At 37.4% G+C, this 17,739-nt stretch overlaps 2 protein-coding genes across 2 annotated transcripts; both read right to left on the bottom strand.

Moving 5' to 3' along the window:
* Positions 1-1,891: 1,891 nt before the first annotated feature.
* On the bottom strand, positions 1,892-5,150 carry LOC146910873 (uncharacterized). The gene is made up of 4 exons (XM_085724979.1): positions 5,132-5,150; positions 4,317-4,774; positions 2,007-3,206; positions 1,892-1,960 (listed from the first exon to the last, which is right to left on the bottom strand). Exons 1-4 carry the CDS (start codon positions 5,148-5,150, stop codon positions 1,892-1,894), a joined length of 1,746 nt encoding a protein of 581 aa, XP_085581105.1.
* A 1,293-nt stretch (positions 5,151-6,443) lies between these two features.
* Positions 6,444-9,462, bottom strand: LOC146910874 (uncharacterized). Its single transcript, XM_085729476.1, has 5 exons — positions 9,060-9,462; positions 8,445-8,940; positions 7,978-8,348; positions 7,120-7,419; positions 6,444-6,502 (listed from the first exon to the last, which is right to left on the bottom strand). Exons 1-5 carry the CDS (start codon positions 9,460-9,462, stop codon positions 6,444-6,446), a joined length of 1,629 nt encoding a protein of 542 aa, XP_085585602.1.
* Positions 9,463-17,739: the final 8,277 nt, after the last annotated feature.

Genomic DNA, 17,739 nt, shown 5'->3' on the forward strand with positions numbered 1-17,739 from the left:
CAATCGAACACTTCTACTTCAAGAATGTTTTATAGAGGCATCTCATTCCTTTTTGACATTGATCCGGTTCTTTGACATTCATCACAATGCTTGCAATGTATATTGGCATCTTTAAAAAGTTTTGGCCAATATAACCCGGATTGAAGTACCTTTGTGGCGGTTATTTCCCCGTTGAAGTGACCTCCATAGGGTGAGTTGTGACATCGCATTAGGATCTTCTTTGCCTCTTCTTCATCTACGCATCTACGCAAGAGATTGTCTGCTCCGATTTTGAACAAGTATGGCTCATCCCATACATAATGATTAGCATCATGGAGGAACTTCTTGCGTTGTTGCCATTCATAATCTTCAGGAATGAACCCAGTTGCTTTGTAGTTCACCATGTCGGCAAACCAAGGTCTTGCATTAATTGCAAGCAACTGTTCATCTGGAAATTCTTCAAGAACTTTGGGTTCATTCTTTGTCACCTCAATGTTTGTCAACCTTGAAAGATGGTCAGCTACAAGATTCTCTGTGCCTTTCTTGTCTTTGATCTCTAAGTCAAACTCTTGCAGCAACAACATCCATCGGATGAGTCGTGGCTTTTAGTCGGTCTTTGTGAGGATATACTTGATAGCTGCATGATCAGTATAGACAACAATCTTGGAACCTATAAAGTAAGAACGAAAATTCTCCATTGCATAAACTATTGCAAGTAACTCTTTCTCAGTGGTGGCATAATTAATTTGTGCCTCATTTAAAACCTTACTTGCATAGTGAATAGCATGAAAAATTTTGTTCTTACGTTGACCTAATACTGCACCAACAGCATAATCACTAGCATCACACATTAATTCAAAATTTAAATCCCAATTAGGAGCTATGATTATTGGTGCAGTGGTCAATCTTTCTTTCAAAGTTTCAAATGCAAAAAGACATTCTTTATCAAAAATAAAAGACTTATCTTTGTTGAGCAAGTTGCTCATAGGCTTTGCTATCTTTGAGAAGTCTTTGATGAATCTTCGGTAAAAACCGGCATGGCCAAGGAGACTCCGAACACCTTTGACATTTACCGGTGGTGGAAGCTTTCCAATTACATCGACCTTTGCTTGGTCTACCTCAATACCCCTAGAAGAAATCTTATGACCAAGGACAATACCCTCGGTAACCATGAAATGACACTTCTCCCAATTGAGTACCAAGCTAGTTTCAATACACCACTTCAGTACGGTGTCCAAGCTCTTCAGACACATATCAAATGATGATCCAAAAACAGAGAAATCATCCATGAACACCTCCATACATTTTCCAATTAAATCGGAGAAGATAGATTGAACACACCTTTGAAAAGTTGCAGGTGCATTACACAAACCAAATGGCATTCTTCGTTAAGCAAAAATACCAAAAGGATAAGTAAAAGCCGTCTTCTCGTCATCATCAGGGTTCATGGCAATTTGATTGTAACCGGAGTAACCGTCAAGAAAGCAGTAAAAGGATTGACCGGAGAGTTTCTCAAGCATTTGATCCATGAAGGGCAAAGGAAAGTGATCCTTCCTTGTTGCTTGATTAAGTTTTCTATAATCAATACACATCCTCCATCCGGTGACGGTTCTTGTTGGGATTAATTCATTCTTATCATTGGTGATCACCATCATTCCTCCTTTCTTGGGAACTACTTGAATCGGGCTTACCCAAGCACTATCCGAAATTAGATATATCATGCCGGCTTCAAGTAACTTCACAACTTCCTTTTGCACCACTTCTTTCATGTTTGGATTCAAGCGGCGTTGCGGTTGTGCTACCGGTTTGTAGTTTTCTTCCATCATAATCTTGTGCATACAATAAGATGGACTTATTCCTTTCAAGTCAGATAAATTCCATCCTATTGCTTCTTTGTTGGTTTTGAGGATTTCTACCAACTTTGTTTCATCATCAATGGACAAGGAGCTACTAATAACCACTGGTTTGGTACCATCATTCTCTAGAAAAACATATTTCAAATTTGATGGTAAAATTTTTAATTCAACCTTGGGGTCATCAGTTTTTGTTTCGTCTTTAGATTCCTCTTTCAATTCTTCAAGTATGGCTTCATGTGCAGGAATCTTTTTCAAGAAATCTAACTCCTTCAAACACTCTTCAATTTCTCTAGCTTCATCTTCATCTATAGCATTGAGTGCGTCCATCAAAACACTCTCAAGAGGTGTTCTTTTGTGAATTTGCTTTCGAGTTGTCAAGATGACTTCTTCGGTTGCATCTATTTTGAAACATTCACCCTTGTCTTTTGAGTGCTTCAAAGCTTCCCGGATGTTGAAAGTAACCTCTTCATCATTTACTTTAACCTTCATGATATTATCATCAAGATCAATCATCATCCGAGCTGTCTGCATGAAATTCCTTCCCATCAAAAGAGGCACATCCTCATCTTCTTCGACATCCATTACCACAAAGTCAGCCGGAAAAACAAATTTTTCCACTTTTACAAGAACATCTTCGGCCATACCTAGTGGTTTTGCAAAGGATTTGTCGGCCAATTGCAACATCATCCTAGTCCGCTTTATAGAAAGGTCACCAACTCTTTTGGCAACGGACAAAGGCATGAGATTTATGCTTGATCCAAGATCAAGTAGTGCTTTACCTACATGGTTTGTGCCAATAGCTACCGGTAGAGTAACTCTTCCCGGATCTTGTTCTTTCTTTGGCAACCTTCTTTGAATGATAGCACTACAATTGGCATTGATTTGGATAGTCTCTTCTTCATTGACTTTTCTCTTCTTGGAAAGGATATCTTTCATGAATTTTGCATAGACCGGCATTTGCTCCAAGGCTTCTGAGAATGGTATATCAATTTGTAACTTCTTGAAAAGTTCAAGAAACCTTGCATATTGCCGCTCTTTGTATTTCTTCGATGGAGCATGTGGGTATGGTAAGCGTTGAGCCACCACTTGCTTCTCAACTTCTTGTTTCTTGCCTTTATCTTTCCCCACATCTTTCTTCTTCCTCTCCATCTCCTCTTGTTCCACTAGTTCTCTTTTTTTATTTTTTTCTTTTTCAACTAATTCTTCTTTATTCTTTATATACACTTCCTTTTCTATCTCTACTATATCTTCCTCTAACTCCGCTATATCTTCCTCCTCAATAACATCTTCAACAACCTTCTTTTTCCCTTCAATAACATCACCTAACCCTTCACTTATCACCCTGCCACTCCTTGTTGTTATAGCTTTTGACTGCTATGTTTTGGGATTTGGTTGAGTGTTGGCAGTGAATGGTCCTCCTTGTTGATTACCTTGTGCCATTTGTTGAGCCAATTGTCCGACTTGTTTTTCAAGGCCTTTGATCGACGCGTCGGTATTCTTTTGGTTGGTTATTGACAATTGCATGAATTGCTTCAAGGTTTCTTCAGTACTTTGAGAACTTGGTTGTTGTGGGTTATTTTGTTGTGGATTTTGGTATTGGTTATTGAATGGTTGTTGGTATTTATTATATGGTTGTTGGTATTGATTATATTATGGATTCTGGTAGTTGTATGGTGTTCTCCATGATTGGTTGTATTGGTTTTGTCTTTGGAAATTGTTACTCGGATATCTTGGTTGAAAATTGCTTGGATTTTGGCCTTGGCTTGAGCTACTGGCTTGTTGACCTTGTGGTTGGTTAGGTCTTTGTTGTTGATTTCCCACATAATTGACCTCTTCTTCTCCGTAAGAACCAGGTGTTGGACAAAAATCGGTGGGATGATCACCAGTACATAACTCACAAGTGTTAACCTGATATGTTCCTCCTTCTTGCTTGAGAGATTCAAGAATTTGTTTTGGCATAACTCTCATCTCCTTTTGCATAACTTCTATTTGTTGAGTGAGAAGCTTATTTTGAGCCAAAACTGCATCATTTGCTTCTAGTTCAAGGATACCGGCTTTCCTTTGTTGAGGATTCCGGTTGTGAGAAGATTTTCTTGTGTTGAGAGCCATTTGGTTGATGATTTTGACAGCATCAGCTGGATTTTTCAAAGCAATAGAACCACCAGCACTAGCATCTAACATCGTCTTGGACATATCTTGCAGCCCTTGACGAAAAAGATATAGTTGCATTTGGCTATCAAAACCATGCTTTGGACAATTCCTTAGCAATGATTTATAACGCTCCCAAGCTTCACATAGAGACTCACTTTGACCTTGAGCGAAAGTTGTAATTGATGTTTTAGCTTCAAGATGTCTATCCTCAGGAAAGAATCTTTCTTGAAACGCTTTCTCTAGCTCAGTCCAGTTTTCCATCAAAGAAGTTGGTTGATCAATATACCACTCCTTAGCCTTCCCGATCAAAGAATGAGGAAAAAATTGTACGAACATACCTTCTTCCTCATCTTCCTTCATACCTAGTGTACCGGCGATAACATAGAAGTTAGTTAAATGTTTATATGGATCCTCATGATCCATACCGGTAAACTGATTATGAGTTATCAAATTTATCAACCCCGACTTCAGCTCAACTGATTTGGCTTTTCGATTTCCAAGATTAGCTAGCCTCCTCGGATTAAACCACTTTGGTAAAGCATCATTGTTTTCACCTTCATTAGCCATAACTACTTCTGGTTCACTCTTCGGAGATGATGGTGCAGAAGAGTGTGACGAACCACTAAGTGATATAGTATGAACCGAACCGGAAGGAGAAGGAATAAAAAGTAAAGATTCAGGCTGAGCCAGCCCGGCTAACCTCTTAGCTTCCTTTGCTTGTGCTCTAAGTAACTTAGCAGTTCTCTCTATCTCTGGATCAAACTGAAGATCTTCTTTAGCAACAGTACCTCACATACACAAAGTTCATAGAGACTATACCAGGTGGTTAGCAACAAAAAGGATAAAGAATATGAAAATCTGATTTAAGTTAATAACTTGTTAGTTTACATCAAAAGGTTCTTAGATTAATGGAAGAAGTGGAATCCATATCTACCAAGCATTAGATGTTGGTAAATATAATGCTTCTCTTTTTAAATGAAGATACTTTTGATGTAATTAATAATAAACTATTTTATTTTATACATAACAATAACATCCTGAAATCAGGTGTTTAGAAAAAGTATATGTTATATACAAGAAAGAATTTTGTGCAAAATTGCTTAACATGACAAAATTGTTTCATTACTTATGATAAATTCCGTTACTCCCCGGCAACGGCGCCATTTTGATGAAAAACTTTTACGTGGGTTTATTTATATTGTTTATACATGTCATCTTATATAACTATTTTATACGTGAGTATAATATAGGATCGTTTCCACAGGGAGTTACGTTTAATCATGAGTATTTTCACAATAATTCATATTAAGAGTTTGGGTATAAATTGTTTGTTTAATTAATTCTAGTTGACAATAAAATAAATATGATAAGAGATAGAGTAATTCCACTTGAGGTCAGAGACATCAACCAAGTGTAATAACTTACCATCTCTAAATCAATTAACAGATAATAAAATAAAAACGAGAAGAGATAGAGTAATTCCGCTTGAGGTCAGAGACATCAACCAAGCGTAACAACTGAAATCTCTCGATCAATTAACAGATTCTAGCTTTATAACCAATATTATCACAATCATTTCTACAATATCCTTCGTGTCCAAAGTGATATTGTTATTTCTAAAGTATAGTTTAAACAATCGTGTCCAAATCCTTTAAACAATAATGAAGTCGATTGGATAACTTAATCGACCGTGTCCAACCTTATTAAACGTCCAAAAGCATTAAGTTCTTGATTAAAAGTGATTATCAAAGATTTAAAAACTTGTCAAGAATGGTATAATTTAAGATATATTGTTATTCTAGTTATAAATTCAAGAGTTTGTGTCCAAATCATCTTGAATCTTATTGAAAATATTATGAACAAGAATAACAACAATATTGAATTATTAAGCTAGAACCTTATATATTAAAAGATCAAAAGATTACATAATAGCTTGTTTGATTACCTCAATACTACAAGAGTAGATGATAGTTACACATAGACATGTAAGCTATGCAAAGGATGAAGGAAAGATGAAGATTCCATGCAAAGATCCTTGATGTCTCAATGAATCTAAGATTGAATCTACTCCTAAATCACTTGCTTTGTTTTTCTCTCAAGGAATATCTCTAACCTCTCTCTTAACATGTAAATAAAATATCTAAAGGAATGATAAGGATGATGGTAAAAGAGAGGTGAAGTGGCTGTTTAAATAGGCAAGATTTTGCACTCACGCTAATAGCGCAATTTACGCTATTAGCGTGGCATGGCGGTTTAAGTTTGTGGCCAATGAGATTGTGCCACGTTACCCCTTGCCTGTCTTTGCTCTAGTTACGCCAATAGCGTAGTTTCTTGGAGAATATACGCTAATAGCGTATTCTACGCTAATAGCGTAGTTCTTTAAATTCAGCTTCTGCTTCTACGCTCCAGACACGCTATTAGCGTAGCTCTCTGGAGCTAATACGCTAATAGCGTATATCACGCTAATAGCGTGATTCCTTGACTTTTGACAGTTCTTGCTCCTTGCTTGTATTTTCCTGTATGATAAAGAGATATTAAGGTTCAAAAGCATAAATGACATAATTGCATAATATTATAGTTTTTCCATGGGTTATCTTGTAAAACAAGTCACTAAAATGTCTAAACTAACATATGCAATATATCACTTTTGAACACTTATCACTACTCATAATTAAGTTTACAAATAGCATAATCAATGAAAGAATTAAAACATACATAAACTGGGTTAGAGATGATGAAATCCTCTCCGCTGCAGCCTTCTGGGTGTTAAAATCGCACTTTAGCTCTCCAAAATCGTAATCCCCATGTTTGAGAGTGAGATGAGCTTAAATAGGCAACTTTTGGATCGCCCAAAATCGCACCACGATTAGAAAATAGTACCACGATGGCTTCATTAAACCCTAATTTCCTTTAAAGCCCTTCTTGAAATCGTATCATGATTGGCTGGATCGTATTACGATCCAGCTTCTTCAAAAACATGCTCTCTGACTTCAAGAAATCGCATTGCGATTAGAGAATCGCAGTACGATTGGCTTCATTCCAGTTCTTCCAAATTTGTTGCTTTTAACTGCTCCTGGGCACTTAATGTTGCTTAGAACTCTATCAAAATGTCAAAATAAGTCCTAAAAATTACGTAATGACAGCAAGTCATCAGCTGGAAGAGGGTTGCTCTGGCGAATCAAAGTAGCAACATTGCGGTAAGCTTCTGGGAGACCAGAGATCAGCTGTTGGACCAAGCGATGATTGTTGACAGGAGAGCCGACATTTCTCAGCTGATCAGAGAGCATCTTAAGACTTTGGTAATAAGCAAAGACATTAGGAAAATCCTCCATACGAGTGTTAGAGAATTCTTGCTCAAGAGTGACAGCCCGAGCATTTTGGTTGTCCTGAAAAATGTCAGCCAAACGATTCCAAGCTTCCATAGCAGTGGAGTCTGGTTCCAGAATGGTGGTAAGCAGGTCAGTGGAGATCGTGGAGTGGCCGATTTACTGTTTGCGTCGTTGCTGTTGTTATCGTTGTGATCAGATTCAGACATCGTGTGTCGAAGAAAATTGCACGAATACAGGAGATGATGTGTTGCTGATCGGATGACGACGCGAATGAGAGATCGCGCGTGAGAATAGGTTCGCTGCTGTTTTGATCGCGACAGCACTTGAGGGACGGTGCGGCGATGATGAGGCGCGAACGGAGAGGAGCGACATCGTTTCTGCAGAAAACGCAACGGCTGTGGCGGCGGCACACAGGGAGAGGTGCGGCGGCTAAGATATGTAGGTTAGGGTTTGAGAGAAAAGGAGATAGAGGGATCGATTAGGGTGATACCATGTAAGATAATGGAATGCTTGTCTTTCTCATTACTGAATAGAATGTATATGTACAAGTGTAGGTCAACTATCTAATTATGTTACAGCATAATTACAGGGAAATTATTAAAACTAATTATGGTAAATATTCTATTTTATCAGGATCAAGGTCACAAAATATGAAAGAATACTCTTCGAAAGCCTTTCATTAGCATAGAATTGATCAAACATAATAAGAATTTCATGCTTCAAAAGGTACCAAAACTCCTTAAAGAAAGAGAAATTAAAACCGTCAGGACCCGGACTTTTATTTCCATCACTTTCCTTCACCACCACTTCTATCTCATGGAGCGTAAAAAGAGCAATAAGATCTCTATTTTCATCTTCGGATAAAGTAGCAAAAGGCACACCATCCAACGTCGGCCTCACCCGCCTATCTTCCTCCACTTGCTTTCTAAAATACTCCACCACTTCCCTTCTAACCTCCATCGGATTATCAACCCAAACACCTCCCACCTTAATCGCCTTAACCGCATTTATCGCCTCCCTAGCCTTCACACATCTATGGAAATATTTAGAGTTTTCATCACCTTCTTTAAGCCACTTGGATTTAGACCTTTGGAACACACTAGCCTCTTTACATTTAAGTAGCTTCTACATCTCCTCAAACTTAGCTTTCCTCATTTCCACTTCAACATTACTTAACACACCAAGCTCCCCTTTGACATCTAGATCGGCTATCTCGTCGACCAACAGCGCCACTTTGTTGTCTAAATTCCCATACTCTTGTTTACTCCACTCCCTTAAGGCTACCTTCAACCCCTTAAGCTTTGATTTCAACACCACGGCCATCCAACCAAAAGCCGGTTGACTCCTCCACACATCCTCCACCAACTTTTTAAACCTTTTATTTTCTAACCAAAAATTATTGAACCGGAAAGGTTTCGGATCCCAATCCGTATTGCCATAATTGAGTAACAAAGGACAATGATCCGAAATAGATCTAGGAAGTACCCAAAGGGACACACTCCCCCAACAACTACTCCATCTATCCGATATGAGGGCCCTATCAATACGGCTCATGGAAAGGCCACTCGCATGGTACCAAGTAAACTTTCGACCCAAAGGATTAACGTCAAACAAGTCGACCTCCTCTACAAAATAATTAAATAGATTTGATTCCAATACCGTTGCCGAAGAAGCCACCAAGTTAACCCCCTCCGTTCGTCCACGTGACTAACCGCATTAAATACACCAATCATACACCACGCACCTTCGCCAAACGTGTTTTTCAACAAAACAAGGTTGGCCCATAATCTTTGTTTTGCCACTAGATCACACTTTGAATAAATATTGACCACAAAACACCTTTCTTTATTCCTACCCCATTCCAAACAAACTCCTACAAAACCTTCGCCAACAAAAGAGAAGAGAAGATTTGACTCGGATTTCCTCCAAATTGAAATAATCCCTCCACTATTCCCGACCGCCGGAAGAAATTTCCAATCACAGTCTTCCCCACCCCATAAACTTCGACACACCGAATCGGTAACCATTTCAAGCTTTGATTCTTGAATCGCCAAAAAATCCACCCTATGAGCCAACACTAATTCCTTGATAGATTTTTTCTTCACTCTCCCCCCCAAGCCTCTAACATTGTAGGAAAGTACTATCATTGATCACCATCCTGTTGCCTCTTACCACCATCTGTGGCCTCTTCCTCATCTACAATTTCCACCAATCTGGACGCAATGGCTTTGTCCCTCACCGAAAAAATAAAACCGTTGGATCTTTGTAAAGAACGAATCCGCGATGCATCCAAGTTTGTTCGACTAATTCCCTGAGAATTAGCTAAAGGTGTTACCGGAACTGAAGATCCAGGTTCCTCCAGAATCAAGCGCAAACCAGAAGCTGGAGAAAATGGACTCTCCGGCTCCTTATTTCCTGAACCTGACCCACTCCCGCCTGTGTCATCATCAATCAGATAGTCTCCCCCATGTATGAACACGTCACTGGTAGCTTGCTTCTTCTTCCCCTTGTCCTTCGAACTGCCTTCACCAATCCCACCTTTCCTCCCACAAGCTCCCTTTCCCTCATTAACAGCCTTCGCAAATCTCATACATTTTAAATTTCCAAGGGCCAAAGTCCTTTGGTTTCTGTAATGTTTGACTTTGCTTCTTCTCCTGCTAACAATCTCCTGCTGGTTTGAGGAATCAGAGATAGTATCCTCTGAGTCTTGTTTACTGGGCTGGGCCACCTTGTCCCCCGAGTTAAAAGGCCCAATACCATGCTGAATATGGTTCGGGTACCCATTCACACATAAACCACCAGACACATTGGACCGCTCCACCTGGGCATGCCCCACCATATTGACTAAAGGCTGAGATTCAAAAAACACCTTTTCTGTCTCCTCCTCCCCACGTGACTTCTGAAGTGAGGTTTCTAAGTGGGTCTCACTAACAGCCTCTCTTGGTACGCCACCTGTCAGCTGCTTGCCTCCAAGATCTCCTAAGTATCCATCACGGCCTAACTCTGTTCCCCCTTTTACCAAATTCACATCTTCCCCCCAAGGCTCTCCACGTCTTCAGCAGCCATTGGAGTTGCAGACTGCATCTCTCCAACATCCTTTTCACAATTCTGCACTCCCTCCTTAGTCCCATCCAAAGTATCTTTTTTCCCTGCAAAACCTAGGATTGACCTAGGAGAGCAGTCACCATCTAGAGATGTAGGATGTACGGAACGTACTGTTCCCTCATCCTCACCAGACTCTTCACCTGAACTGAACCCTACCTCCTTCCTAGCCGCCTCCTCAGCCCAACCACCGATCCTGTTTTTTGATGTATCAGACTCCTCCTTCAAACTCCCCTCTCCTTCCTCAAAAGATGACAAACCTTCCACCACCCCAATCCGATAAACAGCCCCCATGACCTTGATACTTACCCATTCATCAATCCTTCCCATCCTTTTGGTAGAAATAAGAATGTTGGCCACATCTAATCTCTTCCTGCCAATAGTTTCCTCATCGAAATCCAAGAAGGTACCAAAAAGGGCACCCACCCTCTTGAAGAAGTCTTCATGCCAGATATGAAGAGGGGTTCCCCTCAGCTGCACCCAAACCCTACGAGATGAAGCCACTAAGTTGGGGGACCAAGGTAACACTTCCTTAAAAGTTGCCTTCCACCAAAGCTTCTTCTCCTCCCTTGCCTTTGGAATGTCTTCTCTGCTGCTACCTTTGAGCAGGACCAGTTTCTCACCCATTGATACCACCGAGATACCTCTCCAACCTTCCATGAACAAACTAGACTGAACAGCTTTCGCCTCTATATGAAAGGACAAACGGCCAACAAAGCAATGTTGTAGTTCATCCAGAAGTCCCTCCACCGGGAGAACCTCGAGTGTGGGAGTCTCTGTCCTCCGATCCCCTCCAATCGCAGGTCCCTTCTCCTCCGCTGGCGCACTTCTGAACGTCTTTCTTGGTTCCACGTTCTTCAACTCCACTCCCTGCCTCCTCGGTTGAGACTGAACCGAAGGCCCCTTTTCCTCTCTGTCAAACCGAGCACGGTTAACTTTGAGTTTGATATCGCCCCACCATACTTCCTTCAAACACTCTTCCAACTCCACAACGTCATCCACCTCCCTAAACCTCACAAATGCAAACCTTCTTCCCCATTTGTCTAGTTTTTTAGGGATAAACACTTCCCCCACTTTTCCAAACTGTTGAAATAACAACCACAAATCTTCATGTGTGACCTCTTATGGAAATTTCGTAACAAAAAAGGGATTGTCACCTTGTCTAGGTGACGGCCACCGCGTCGGGAAAACTCCGGCAGCCGCCCTTTGCCCTCAAATTTGTGTCCCGATGATGCCCCTTTTCCCCCCTCACGAGAAACTCTCTCACTTTCTCTCTCTTCTTTCTCTCTCATCTTCCAACAAAGTATCTATTAAAAATTACAAACCAAGCAGTCAGCCGATACCAAAACAAGTCAAGGGGTTCGATCCACCACTGTGGACAACCATGAACAAAAATGGCATTAATAGCCCTTAACCACCAGTAGGAATGAAATTTAACCTTCTCCAAGAGATCCATAGTGGAGTTATTGGAATTCTTAAACAGTTTGTTATTACGTTCATTCCACACTAGCCAAATACAAAGGAGCCAAAGTAACTGTAAAAAAGATCGACGCTCCCTTGAGCCACCCAAGTAACTCGAAAACTGGACAAAATGAGCCTGAATACTTTGATGACCTGAAACACCAATCCAATTCCGAACATGCTGCCAAAGAGAACTCGACAGATCACAATGAAGAAACAAATGATGCACTGTTTCCACCTGTTCACAACCTGCCAACAAAAGGAAATTGCGTTTGAAATGATGCCGCGTTTGAGGAGGTTGTTTTTTTGTCGGCAACCTGTCATGAAGTAACCGCCAAGCTAAAATAGACATCTTCAATGGCACTTGAGGATGCCATATCAGAGTCTCAGAAGTATCCAAAATCGGAGGATCATGAGAAGTGAGAAGCTGATAAGCTGAACGCACCGAATAGCCCCCCACAACATCAGGGAGCCACTTCCAGTGATCGGAAACATTACCCTGCAAAATAACGTTAGAAAGTAACAACCTACACTCCGCTAACAACTCCTCCCACGCCCACAATCTCTTCCTCCACTGCCAAGCCTCACCCCCTCCCCCCATCCTAGAGAGAACATAGTAGCAACTGTAGACAACTTGTTCTCCGCTAGATCAAATAACCGCCTAAAACGCTGACAGAGAGGCACATGTTAGCTTATTTTAATTGGAAATTGTGATTGTCATTTCTTCTCTAAATGGAGAGGATCTGGACTCCTTATAGATAATGGATAATGACTAGCAGCTTATATCTAAAAATTGATGTTTGATGACTTATATCTGATAAACTAATTAAAATGTTTAGTAAAATTAGCGGTTCAACTAATTGTTATATGTAAAATGAAAAGACATTCTTAATTCATAATAAAGTTAATTTAATATTTAAATATTTAGAATTTATTAATCTATAATATATATATATATATATATATATATATATATATATATATATATATATATATAGGGTCAGGATCAAATGACACCATGGTGTCAAAATTAGTTTGACTCCAAATCTCTTCCATTCATTTTATATAATCCAAAGGCTTAAAACTATCACCAAATTAATTAATATACACCAAATACTCTCTATCACTTAATTAAGAAACATATCTATCATCATTAATTTATAATCAAACATTCCATTTTTATTTCCCCAAATTTTTTTGTTCCTCTTTTTTACTTCCCCAAATTTATAAATTTTCTCTGATTTCTATAATCATACTCAAACTTCTTTTCTAAACATTTTTTTATAAAATGAATGGTAGAACTCATATACCTATGGTTGTTTGAGTCATCATCCCCATCAATGATATTTCTTTGTCTTTATCTCATATACTCATATTTTTTTAATAATTAATTAAATTGTATTAAAAAAAAACCAACAAGCTCGACTAATGATTCTTGAATTGTTCATGCTAATTAGATTATTTTGTCACTCATAGGTCTAATTTTTTTTAGATGACTCATCGTGTCTCATGTTTAAGTGAATTAAGATTTATCATGATTTTATAAAAAATTATAAAGTTTGAGTTTGTGCTTATGGCCAAAAGAAAAAAATTAAGGGAAAATAAAAAGGGTTTGAATCTACAAAAAAACAAGAAGGGATTGTTTGATTATGAATTAATGATGTTAGATATGTTTCTTAATTAGGTGATAGAAAGTATTTGGCGTATGTTAATTAATTTGGTGATAGTTTTAAGCCTTTGGATTAAATGAAATGAATGGATAAGATTTGGTGTCAAACTAATTTTGACACCATGGTGTCATTTGATCCTGTCCCATATATATTCAGGATCCGTTGACACCAGGTGTAAGTCATTTGACTTACACCAAATCTCAGTCGTTCAAATTAATAAATCACACGGTTCATAATAAAGGATGAAAATAAAAAGTGTCCTTTCAGTGCACCTTAATTCTAGATCTGTATAGAATAATTGGCATCTATTTATGAGCAGCTCCCGGCTTCACATCTCCTCCATCTCCAATCGTTCAATACATGGCACATGTTCTTATTTCTTGATAAATTTCCCAATTTGTGGGATCATTATACCGATTTAATTTTACAAAAACGAAAGTAATTGAAATTTCTTAATTTTAGATATTTCTTTTGACACCCTTTTATATTTGTATCAGTTTATTTGAATTCACGTTCCTAATCTGTTTAGGTATTTGAATTCATAGTCGACACAAAAATTACTTTGATGTGTACCAATTGATTTAAAAGGTACATCATAATCTAATATACTCGTAAACATGGTAGTGATTTGAACAGGGATGTCGCTGATCCAAGGAATTTGTGAAATAGGATAAAGGGTTGCGTATGGAAATGAGATATTGATCGTCAGATTAATTAGTTGAACAGCTGAGATTTGGTGTAAGTCAAATGACTTACACCAGGTGTCAAGGGATCTGACTCATATATATATATATATATATATATATATATATATATATATATATATATATATATATATATATATATATATATATATATTTGGGAGATTTTGAGCTGATTTTTTTTTTTTTTTGATATTTCAATTGTACCCTTAAACAAATATTTCTATAGTAATATTATATTGTTTTTTTTGACAAGGATATTATATTGTTGTTGTATATTATATTGTTGTTGTATTTAAAAAAGATAAGAAATTTTGTTACTTTGTTATATTATTGTTGTCATTAAAAAAGATAAATATGGTTTGTTGAGTTTGTTTATATGATTGTTATTAAAAAAGATAAATATGGTATGTTTAGTTTGTTACATTTGGAAGTCACAAATATATAGCAAAATTGTAACATTGTTATATCATGCCTAATGAAATTGTAAAATTTTCATACATGTAATATTATGATCGTTATTTTTCAATTTTCAGATTAGAAATCTGCATCCGGAACATTCACATATCGTTGGATTTAAGAGGGAAAAAAGAGAATATACATCGTTTTCTCATAACGATTTGAAATATGTGGATTTTCGTGGTTGTATTGGCTCCATAAATGTTATTGAGTTAGCCAGTCAATTATTGAGGAGGGCAAATTCGCTTAGAAGAATGACTTTCAGTTCTCGTGACAAAGCCTATATTGGAGCTGGTAGATGGACCAGAGACATTAATGATCGTGACAAATACTATATAGGTGCTCGTAGATGGACTAATTTCTGTGGTGGTGGTTGTTGGTTTGGAGAGAATGTTATTCACCAGATGCTTAAAGATGAAGTAAATGAACAATGCCAGCTTATAATTTTGTAGTGTTATTTTATCTATTTATTTGGAGGAATGCTAGCAACATTCACTTTTGAACACTCTTTCCAACCCAAAAAAAAAAAACACTCTTTCTAACACTCACTTTTTTATTGGATGAAATCACTTGTCCCATTAATTTGTGTTGGTTCTATTTTCAGAGTGTTGACCCACAATGATTTAAACCAATAAAAGAGTGAGTATTAAAGTGTCCAAAAGAGAGTGTTGTTAGCACTACTCATTTATTTTTTGTATTAAATCCATTTATAAAAACTTTGTATAATTTACTTTATTTACAATATTAACTATCCTTTTGGGTGTTTTTATTATTACACGAAGGAAATCAAATTTTGAACGTGGAAATCAAATTTTGAGCTAATTTGTTAGGGTGAAGATATAAATGTAGGGGTATGAGGTAAAATTTCCTAAATAAACTACTCCCTCCGTTCCTTTTTAAGTGTCACTTTTGGAGAAATTTTTTGTTTCTATTTAACTGTCACTTTCAAAGTTCAATGCAACAATAAATGTTTTACCAACATTACCCTTAGTTATTTACTGTGGAGAGAGAAATATATGAAATAAGATATTAAATGACTAAGATTATTATAGTAAAAGTATAGATTATTGTATAAGAAAAAGTAACATTTATTGAGTGTCTTGGTCCGTCCGTTCCTTTTTAAGTGTCACTTTTGGAGAAATTTTTTGTTTCTATTTAACTGTCACTTTCAAAGTTCAATGCAACAATAAATGTTTTACCAACATTACCCTTAGTTATTTACTGTGGAGAGGGAAATATATGAAATAAGATATTAAATGACTAAGATTATTATAGTAAAAGTATAGATTATTGTATAAGAAAAAGTAACATTTATTGAGTGTCTTGGTTTGTGTAAAATGTTAAAAAGTGACACTTAAAAAGGAACTGATGTAGTAGTTAAAAACACGTGCTTCGCACGGATTGAATAACGTATTTTTGTAAAGAAATTGTTACAAGGGAAAAATGAATAAATTAAGGAATATTGCACAAACATTAGAGAAGAAATATTTAGAGGGATGCTACCCACATATGCTTTAACAGTCGCGGCTAAACACCCGCTCAACTATTTAGCCACGTTGCTCTTTTTCTTAAATTGGTTACCGGTTACTGGCTGTGTAAGTTGAACATTAAACTTTTTTTGGGGAATTAGTCACTTTAGTCCCTGAATCGGAAGGGATTCGTCACTTTAGTCCCTGAATGCAGATAAATTGCAAAATAGTCCCTGAATGTAGACTTTGTTAGTCAATTTAGTCCCTAAATGCAAACTTCGTTAGTCAATTTAGTCCCTGAATGTAGACTCCGTTAGTCACTTTAGTCCCTGAAATTGACCATGCAGGGACTGTTTTGCAATTTCTCTTCATTGAGGGACTAAAATGACGAATCATCTCCCATTCAGGGGCTAAAGTGACTAATTCCCCAACTTTTTTTTTTGCCAAGATAAAATTTCCTTGTTCACACCAAACGACAAACAACTTTCACAGCCTTCATTAAATCTTCCTATTTTCTAAAGACCACCAGCATAACCCGGAAGTATCCTCATTAAAAAAAGAAAAAGGCACCATGAACTTCAATCTCCACAACTCAATCAAGATGAAACCCAAGCAAAGGTCCAAACCTTTTATCCAACAACACCACCACTTCAAATCATCGTTGAAGTTCACCACCTCTTCCTCTTGATTTTGATTATAACCATCAATATACAAAACGGAAAAAGGATTATACAAATTTGATTCCAATAGTAAAAAAAAAGTTATAGATTCGATCCCTAGAAAATCACCCACACCTGACACCACCGTTCAGTTGTAAAGAATCACTTCACCTATTCTCCATTCTTATAACAATAAAACGGAAGGAAAAAAATTTGAGAAAGGATAATGCATCTACTATGAATCTGGGCAATGACAAAAATGATTGTGAATGTATGGCATGAACAATGTTTTTTGGGTGAAGACAGTGAGAAAACAGTGGTAATTGCAAAGAAGCATATTCGTGTTATTATCAGATTTTCTTAGGACACTTTCTTTTCAAATAATTAAAATATTGATTAAAAAACAAAAATAAAAGTGTTGTTTGTCAAAAAAAAATAAATCAAAAGTATTAGAAAAGTTAGAACCGGTAGCTGAGAGTGGAGTAATGACGTGGCGCATTATATGAGCGACTGTTCATGCGAAAGTGTTGGAGCGGTTGTTCCTAGCACTGCTCAAATATTTATCAAAACCTTACCAAGCCTTGATTCATGAAAAGGGCCTATATTTTGTTCATGAGACCAGGAAAACAACATAACAATTAAAATGAAACTAATTGAAACCAATGAAGGAATCAATAATGTGCAAATTACGATTACATATTAGCCAAAATTATAAAAACGAGTGCTACTATCATAGAGTTACCAAAAAGGGATTAACAGAAGAAGAAGAAGAAAAAACTAGATGTTGACCTAATAATCTCATCACTCACATTTAATCACTCACACATTCTGCCTACTTTCACTTGCACATACTCCAACCCCTTTCCCTTGCCACTGCTTCCTTTACCATTTCCGACAAATTGT

The sequence above is a fragment of the Medicago sativa genome, chromosome 7, assembly GCF_051527215.1.
Source record: "Medicago sativa cultivar Bolivia chromosome 7, Bolivia_mono, whole genome shotgun sequence".
Taxonomy (NCBI): domain Eukaryota; kingdom Viridiplantae; phylum Streptophyta; class Magnoliopsida; order Fabales; family Fabaceae; genus Medicago; species Medicago sativa.

Coding starts and splice junctions, on each gene's coding strand:
- LOC146910873 (XM_085724979.1), bottom strand. Junction 3,207..4,316: donor ATGAGGAAGAAGGTATGTTC/GTACAATTTTTT, acceptor AAAACATAGCAG/TCAAAAGCTATAACAACAAG. Junction 1,961..2,006: donor CAAAAACTGATGACCCCAAG/GTTGAATTAAAA, acceptor ATGTTTTTCTAG/AGAATGATGGTACCAAACCA.
- LOC146910874 (XM_085729476.1), bottom strand. CDS start 9,462: ATGATAGTACTTTCCTACAATGTTAGAGGCTTGGGGGGGAGAGTGAAG. Junction 8,349..8,444: donor AAAGCTAAGTTTGAGGAGAT/GTAGAAGCTACT, acceptor ATATTTCCATAG/ATGTGTGAAGGCTAGGGAGG. Junction 6,503..7,119: donor TGATGACTTGCTGTCATTAC/GTAATTTTTAGG, acceptor TTTATCATACAG/GAAAATACAAGCAAGGAGCA.